The following is a 10,000-nucleotide window of genomic DNA, read 5'->3' on the forward strand; positions in this document are numbered from 1 at the left end:
TGACACAAGTCCTCTCTTCAATAACATGACACTACTCCTCCTCTCTTCAATAACATGACACTACTCCTCCTTTCTTCAATAACATGACACTACTCCTCCTTTCTTCAATAACATGACACACCTCCTCCTTTCCTCAATAACATGACACTACTCCTCCTCTCTCCCATCCTCCTTTTTCTCCCTCCCTCCCTCCGTCCTCCTGTGTCCTGTCATTCTCTACTGGCGCGAGGAGTCACAGTAGTACCCTCCTCTTCCTCCTGGCTGCTGTCTCTACTGGGGCATGGAGACAGACTGGAACTGATATCTCTCTGTCATATCTGGACTGAGACGGGACGGGTCAGGGGAGGAAGGACAGGGTCAGTGGATGCATCTCAATAGTCTTAAGTGGTTCCCTCTAATCCTCTGGTGTGACGGATACAGACTAGCATCCCAGAGCCTGTCCTGCTGACAGACCACAGATGGAGACCAGAAGCTAATACTCCTCATTTCTGTTCAATAGAGTGGAACAGTTAAGTTCAGGAAGTGAATTTTGTCTTTATTCATTCCAGTAACGCTTCAGAAAATAAGTAAATAAAGGGTTTTAAGTCTGGAACAAAGCCAACCAACTACGAGATTAATCATGATATGAAAAGTCTGTATAATAGAAGTCTGTATGATATCAACCTTGTTTTAAGAAAAACATGTTTCGTTTGCGATGTCATGGACAAGTACTACACTACCCACAATCCTGAAGTTTAACAGCGATGTCTCTGATTGGTGGAGCTCGCTGTTACCATGGAAATGTTTACTGCATCCTGCAAACTGAGTGTCACTGTCATCCATTTTGCAACCTAGTGAGTTGAACACTACGATTGTCTACAAAGAGCAACCAAGATTTCCCTTTGGGATTATTTTCATTAAATTAATGAGAAACATCCAATATTTGATATTATATGTTCAGTGACAGGTTAGCTAACTAGCTAGCAACAACAAAATGCTCACAAAATGTCGTTATTTTAGATAGAATTAGACATGGTTGGAAATGTATTTAATATATAATTTGCAATGCTTTATGGGATTAGTAGTTCCTTCACTCTTAAAATAATGATGTACACAGTCTTGCAACTTTGCCTTTTTTCAGTTTTCCCAATTTTCTTTGGCTCAGAATCAAATGTTTCATGGCCATGATTCATCTTGGAGCTGATTGGCTTGGTTCCAGGCTTAAAACCGAAAGGTCAATAGAATGAATGTGGTTTTCATTCCTACGACTAATGGGTGAGACAAATGAATGGGTGCTAATTTAAGTTCAATGAATAAATTAATGAACAAACAGTAAAGAATGAGTGAGAAATCTGAAGGAAATAATAGGTGAGCCCCTCCACTTCTCCATATCCCTGTTCTTCTACCTATGTCCCTGTTGTACCACCTCAGCCAGGAGACACGCTCACAGGTTAGCTGGCTGCTAGACTTATAAGTCAGTCTCCAGTGTAAACGCTGCGCTCAACTAGAGAGTGAAGACATTTGTCCGGATTTCGTTACTAAAAGTGGGTGGAAACAATTTGAGGGCGGTCCTTCATAATGCTAATGTGTGGTGAATGTTTTGTTTTGATTCTTAAGTCCAGTTTATTTGAGGACATTATTTCCAGTATGGTGGGTCCTTCACCCTATTGGAAATGTTGACAGTGGCTCTGGTTGGTAGCATCGGTTTTCGGCAGTGTTCTAGCAACCATTTTCAATGGCGATGTTCCAGAGTTTCGGAGGCGCTGATCTCCAGAAGTCTGGTATGGCGAGAGTAGTTTGTTGTTATCAACAGCTTCTTGGTGCCTTTCCGTTATTGCTCTTCCAGTTTAATTCCATTCTCCTTCTTCTAATCCATGTTACCACTCCCACAATTCTCCACAGTCTCCCCATCCCGACCCCACAGCATTCCAAGGACTAATCCCCGTGGAATTCCATTGAAGGGAGCTGGGCTGAGCAGAGGGAAGCTCCCTCACCCGGGATGACCTCACCTGAGCCGCACGCACACACACACACACACACACACACACACACACACACACACACACACACACACACACACACACACACACACACACACACACACACACACACACACACACACAAACACAAACACTTTGTCCTGTACCAGTCCTGTACCAGTCCTTACGTATCAGTCCTGTATCATCAGGTTCCCCTACCATTGTTTGGAGGCCCGCCCCTCCTGAAAGACCCAAAAAGCCCAAAATAACGGACTTTTAGATCGCTAACATTTTTAGCAAAAGTCAATGGAGTTTAACATAGTGAAAATTAGCATCATCAGCTAGCAGATATTTTTTGACTGATAATGAAATGATAATGAAAATATTTTCTGTTGCTGTAGCTAGCTACATAAGTAATATAACCACTGTTTAGGCTGATTTTAGTAACTATGTAGGCGAATATTAGCTAGACTGTGTTGTGGACTAAATGGCGTTAGTTCACATTTTTCATATTTAGGCTACGCATTTTCAGCAATGCTTTTTTTCTTTTCAGCTGTTCAGCATTCACACACATTTTCTGTAGTCAATGTATTTGTTTTCTAGTAATATGTTTTTATGTTTAGTAAATAAATATTACTAATATTTAAATATGTAACATTGAAATACATATGTAAATACATATTGTGCATATTTATCTACCCAAGTTATGCAGCTCGTTTCATTGCAGCTTAGTGTAGAGAAACGCACCGATACTAACAAATGCTGCGCGCGTCTGTGATGACACGGTCAAAACCATGTAGGGTATCCGTGACACGCCCTCCCCGCTACAACACTAGTACCTTCCGGGGGGCCGCCAGCCCCCTTCAAAAAATCAAAGGGGAAACACTCCTGTATCAGTCCTGTACAGTACGAGCGTTTGTTCCTAAAATAACCTTCCTGCATGTCTGCTGTGATACCGCAGGCATGACCGTAATTACATCTCATTAACTTAATACCACTCACAAGATCAACATCAACAACAAACACACCCAAACACACCAACACTACACACACAAACACACCAACACTACACACCCAAACACACCAACACTACACACACAAACACTCCAACACTACACACCCAAACACACCAACACTACACAAACAAACACACCATCACTACACACCCAAACACACCAACACTACACACCCCAACACACCAACACTACACACCCAAACACACCAACACTACACACACAAACACACCAACACTACACACCCAAACACACCAACACTACACACACAAACACACCAACACTACACACACAAACACACCAACACTACACACCAACACTACACACCCAAACACCCCAACACTACACACCCAAACACACCAACACTACACACACAAACACTACACACCCAAACACACCAACACTACACACACAAACACACCAACACTACACACCAACACTACACACCCAAACACACCAACACTACACACACAAACACACCAACACTACACACACAAACACACCAACACTACACACCAACACTACACACCCAAACACCCCAACACTACACACCCAAACACACCAACACTACACACCCAAACACACCAACACTACACACACAAACACACCAACACTACACACACAAACACACCAACACTACACACCCAAACACACCAACACTACACACCAACACTACACACCCAAACACACCAACACTACACACCCAAACACACCAACACTACACACCCAAACACACCAACACTACACACACAAACACACCAACACTACACACACAAACACACCAACACTACACACCCAAACACCCCAACACTACACACCCAAACACACCAACACTACACACACAAACACTACACACACAAACACACCAACACTACACACACAAACACACCAACACTACACACCAACACTACACACCCAAACACACCAACACTACACACACAAACACACCAACACTACACACACAAACACACCAACACTACACACCAACACTACACACCCAAACACCCCAACACTACACACCCAAACACACCAACACTACACACCCAAACACACCAACACTACACACACAAACACACCAACACTACACACACAAACACACCAACACTACACACCCAAACACACCAACACTACACACCAACACTACACACCCAAACACACCAACACTACACACCCAAACACACCAACACTACACACCCAAACACACCAACACTACACACACAAACACACCAACACTACACACACAAACACACCAACACTACACACCCAAACACACCAACACTACACACCCAAACACACCAACACTACACACACAAACACTACACACCCAAACACACCAACACTACACACCCAAACACACCAACACTACACACCAACACTACACACCCAAACACAGCAACACTACACACCCAAACACAGCAACACTACACACCCAAACACACCAACACTACACACCCAAACACACCAACACTACACACCAACACTACACACAAACACACCAACACTACACACCCAAACACACCAACACTACACACCCAAACACACCAACACTACACACACAAACACACCAACACTACACACCAACACTACACACCCAAACACAGCAACACTACACACCCAAACACACCAACACTACACACCCAAACACACCAACACTACACACCCAAACACAGCAACACTACACACCCAGACACACCAACACTACACACCCAAACACACCAACACTACACACCAACACTACACACCCAAACACAGCAACACTACACACCCAAACACACCAACACTACACACCCAAACACACCAACCCTACACACCCAAACACACCAACACTACACACCCAAACACACCAACACTTCACACCCAAACACACCAACACTACACACCAACACTACACACCCAAACACACCAACACTACACACCCAAACACACCAACACTACACACCCAAACACACCAACACTACACACCCAAACACACCAACACTACACACCCAAACACACCAACACTACACACCCAAACACACCAACACTACACACCCAAACACACCAACACTACACACCAACACTACACACCCAAACACACCAACACTACACACCCAAACACACCAACTCTACACACCCAAACACACCAACACTACACACGCAAACACACCAACACTACACACCAACACTACACACCCAAACACACCAACACTACACACACAAACACACCAACACTACACACACAAACACACCAACACTACACACCAACACTACACACCCAAACACACCAACACTACACACCCAAACACACCAACACTACACACCCAAACACTACACACCCAAACACACCAACACTACACACCCAAACACACCAACACTACACACCCAAACACACCAACACTACACACCCAAATACACCAACACTACACACCCAAACACTACACACCCAAACACACCAACACTACACACCCAAACACACCAACACTACACACCCAAACACACCAACACTACACACCCAAACACACCAACACTACACACCCAAACACACCAACACTACACACCCAAACACACCAACACTACACACCAACACTACACACCCAAACACACCAACACTACACACCAACACTACACACCCAAACACACCAACACTACACACCCAAACACACCAACACTACACACCCAAACACACCAACACTACACACACCAACACTACACACCCAAACACACCAACACTACACACCCAAACACACCAACAATACACACCAACACTACACACACAAACACACCAACACTACACACCCAAACACACCTACACTACACACCAACACTAATCACCAACACTACACACCCAGACACACCAACACTACACACCCAAACACACCAACACTACACACCCAAACACACCAACACTACACACCCAAACACACCAACACTACACACCAACACTACACACCCAAACACACCAACACTACACACCCAAACACACCAACACTACACACCCAAAAACACCAACACTACACACCCAAACACACCAACACTACACACCCAAACACACCAACACTACACACACAAACACACCAACACTACACACCCAAACACACCTACACTACACACCCAAACACACCAACACTACACACCCAAACACACCAATACTACACACCCAAACACACCAACACTACACACCCAAACACACCAACACTACACACCCAAACACACCAACATTCCCCGATCTCACTGTGTCGCTCTCTGAGGGCTCCTCAGCCCACTCAGGTGAAGACTATTCCTGGACACCTCATTGGATGTGTGTGTGTGTGTGTGTGCCACCTGTCCCGTACCCCTGGCGGAGGAGTAAGGGGTGTGTGTGTGTGTGGGGGGGGGGGCAGAGTTAGTGGAAAGAGCAGCAGGCTGAGTGATGATGTCATGGTCATGTGTTTGATCATCACACTGGAGGGATCCATAGACAGAGTGACTATGGAACTACTGAAACACATGCATGCACGCACACACACACGTGTACACACACACACACACACACACACACACACACACACACACACACACACACACACACACACACACACACACAGTGAATTGGGGGCAGAAATCTGTCATCATGTCGGGGGGGCTTGTGGACGGTCTCTCTCAACACAGCTGTTTATATGACATTCAGAATTACTAACAAGACATCTCCCCTGTGCCAAACACACACACACACACACACACACACACACACACAAACACACACAGAGGTGATATTGTAAGAATTACACACAGTCATAGTCAGAGGAAAGAAGTCGTGGATTTCAGACTGAATAGAGACATCCAGGTCCCACTCTCTCTCTCTCTCTCACACACACACACACACACACCCATCTGTGGCGCTGTCAGGGGAGTGTTGAGTGGCACCTGGGAGAGTGTGTGTGTTCTGCAGGGAGCAGAGCCACTTAGGAGCTTTAGACAAGCTGGGGGCTGTGTTTACTCTGCCAGGTCAGCCAGCCTGGAGACGGAGAAAGGTAATGTGTTTGTCAGTGTGTGTGTGCATGCGTGTGTGTGTGTGTGAGAGAGATTGTATGTGATAGTGTGTGCGTGTGTGTGCGTATGCGTGAGATTGTATGTGATAGTGTGTGTGTGTGTGTGTGTGTGTGTGCGTGCGTACAGTATGCGTGAGAGAGATTGTATGTGATAGTGTGTGTGTGTGTGTGTTTGTGAGAGTGTGAATGTGAGAGTGGAGAAGAGGTAGTGGTAGCGAGTAGCTGGTTAAACTCACTCCTCAAAGTAGCGCTAACGCTGTTAGCAACAGCCCCTCCAAGTGGGACGTCCCTATAGGCGCGACCGTCTGGACTGGCGTCCGTCTCACCAGCGGGAGAGCATGGGTTCGAACCCCGCCCCGGGAAAAGCCCTTAACACGGCTTACGTGGACGTGTGTGTTAGGGCTGGGTTAAAAAAAATCAATTAATCGATTCTGAATCGATTCTGAATCAAATGATTCAGAAGCGATTCATGAATCCCAAAATCGATCTTTTATTTAATAAATGAATGAATAAATGAAGGTATGAATAGTTCATTCAATGATTCATTCATTCATTCATTTTTGGAAATCAGTATCGATACCCAGCCCTGGTATTGATGTGTTGCATAACTTGGCAGTCATGTAATTAAGGTTACAGAAAAAAAAAAAAAAAATAATTTGTAACACTAACCGATTCAATATTGAATCGAATCAAATTGAATCGTGATAATCGATTCTGAACCTTGTGAATCGGAATCGAATCGATTCTTGAAATTCGAATCGATACCCAGCCCTAGTGTGTGTGTGTGTGTGTGTGTGAGAGAGAGAGAGAGCGAGAGCGTATCTCACCAGCTGCGGCGTGTCGTGCAGCAGGGGCAGCAGGGTGGCCTCCAGGATGGCGGTCTGCTGGACGCTGAGGCCCTGCCACAGCGCCGTGAGCAGGATGACCAGGTGGGTGGCGCTGCGCAGCCGGGAGAAGGCCTGGTCCAGACACGCCCGCGACTCCTCCGCCGCCTCCGCCAGCGACATCACCTGTGGGGACAGACAGCACATCTGTGTGTCAGAGAAAATCCTCTAACGGATAATAATGATCATGATATCAAACATAATAATATCAATAATAATAATAATCACTGAAAAGAAGGAAGCCTGAACCGGTAGGAGTAGGGCTAGGCCTTAAGGGGTAGGAGTAGGACTAGGCCTTAAGGGGTAGGAGTAGGGCTAGGCCTTAAGGGGTAGGAGTAGGGCTAGGCCTTAAGGGGTAGGGGTAGGGTTGGCCGTTAGGGGTAGGGTTAGGCCAGTAGAGGTAGGGATGGTGGTTAGGGTTAGGGTTAGGCCAGTAGAGGTAGGGATGGCGGTTAGGGGTAGGGTTAGGCCAGTAGGGCTAGGGATGGTGGTTAGGGGTAGGGTTAGGGTTAGGCCGGTAGGGGTAGGGTTGGCCGTTAGGGGTGGGTTAGGCCAGTAGGGGTAGGGATGGCGGTTAGGGGTAGGGTTAGGGTTAGGCCGGTAGGGGTAGGGTTGGCTGGTAGCGGTAGGGATGGCGGTTAGGGGTAGGGTTAGGGTTAGGCCGGTAGGGGTAGGGTTGGCTGGTAGGGTTCGAGGTAGGGTAGGGCCGTTAGGGGTAGGGGTAGGTTTGGGCCTTTAATTGAGCAAGTACATCACCGCCTAAAAAAATGTAAAAATTATATTCCCAGACACAACAACAGTAGTATTTCGGAAACGTGTGGCGCTGTTCTGTTTCTTGCTCATAACCCTTGATGTGAAGTGTGGGTCTGTAAAATCTCACTTTCAAAAGCTCTGTAACCCTCGCCCTTACCCCTACACACGACCCCCTCGAGGACTAGGACGACCCTCCCCCCAAACGTGAACGCGCAAAATGAAGTGTTAGGGGTGAGGGGGTAGGGCCAAGGGGTGAATTGGGATTCAGACTTAAGGTTAGGCCGTTAAGGGGAAGGTGTGGTCTGAGAGCTGGACCGGAGGACAATCAGTGCATTCTGGGAAGGATGAAAGACAGATTAGTGTTTAGTGATGACAGAGGAAGATGGATGAAGATGTACAGAACAAGAGAGGGCACGTCAGAGCAGGGGAAGACGAGATGAGAGGAGGGTGAAGAAGAGGACAGAGAAAACAGACGGAGTAATGGAGGTGTGGATGTCGGAGTCCACGTCCAGATCTTGACAGTAAGATAACTCTGAGTAGCTGTAGTTTTTCAAAATATAACTGAACTGAACTATCTGAACTGGCGTCCATGAACAGACGTTGGGGGCGTGTCCACATAAGCGCTTCGTCAACGTTGCTCCCACAATGCACTGCAAGCGTGAACAAAAATATCTCTGATGCGAGAGAGTATTTCTGACATTTGTTGTTTCTACTGTAATTATCGGTAATTATCGGTATCCTAAGGTCACTGACCTGACACAATTTAGAAAGTTAAATCGAGCACAACAACTGCTCATGGCGCATCATTGTTGCCGTTTATGAGCAGCCGAGTTTGACGCGGCTGGCATTAGCCGAACGAGTCCCGCCCTATCTAATATCTGATTGGTTGCCTGAGAGAAGCGGCAGTGACGAGACCACCGCCTTTCAGAAAAGTTCAGAGATTTTCAATTTGAAGCACTTAGATCGACCGCCCCCAAAAACATCACTGGGTCCAGCGGTTTGTCTCTAGGCGGTCTCCAACGCTCTCTCCTCATCATGAGCAACCGCTGGTGCTCGGAAAAAAAACACTACGTATGTGGACACTCACCCTAACATGGACAGAACTTGGAAGAGGCCAGTATGTAACAGTAAACTCTACACACACACACACACACACACACACACACACACACACACACACACACAGGTGAAACCCCCGGCGCTGAACCCCAAACACACTTCCTCTTTTCCGACTCGCAAACCCCCCCCGTGAGAAGCCTCTCGGCCCACTCCACCTCCACCCCGATCTCCCCTGGCAACCGTGTCACTCACGGCAACGTTAAACAAACGTCCAGAAACCCCCTAACCCCGACATTCGACCGAAAAAAAAAAAAAAAAAAAACTCT

At 46.5% G+C, this 10,000-nt stretch overlaps 1 protein-coding gene across 1 annotated transcript in view; it reads right to left on the reverse strand.

The window, feature by feature from the left end:
* The window catches only part of bbs9 (Bardet-Biedl syndrome 9), a 160,398-nt gene that overhangs the window by 76,908 nt on the left and 73,490 nt on the right, over positions 1-10,000 (reverse strand). The window contains exon 20 of the mRNA XM_084442108.1: positions 7,806-7,988. Coding sequence (XP_084298234.1) covers positions 7,806-7,988 — 183 coding nt within the window. The remainder of the gene's footprint in view (positions 1-7,805; positions 7,989-10,000) is intronic.

This window comes from Borostomias antarcticus (genome assembly GCF_949987555.1).
Source record: "Borostomias antarcticus genome assembly, chromosome: 8".
Taxonomy (NCBI): domain Eukaryota; kingdom Metazoa; phylum Chordata; class Actinopteri; order Stomiiformes; family Stomiidae; genus Borostomias; species Borostomias antarcticus.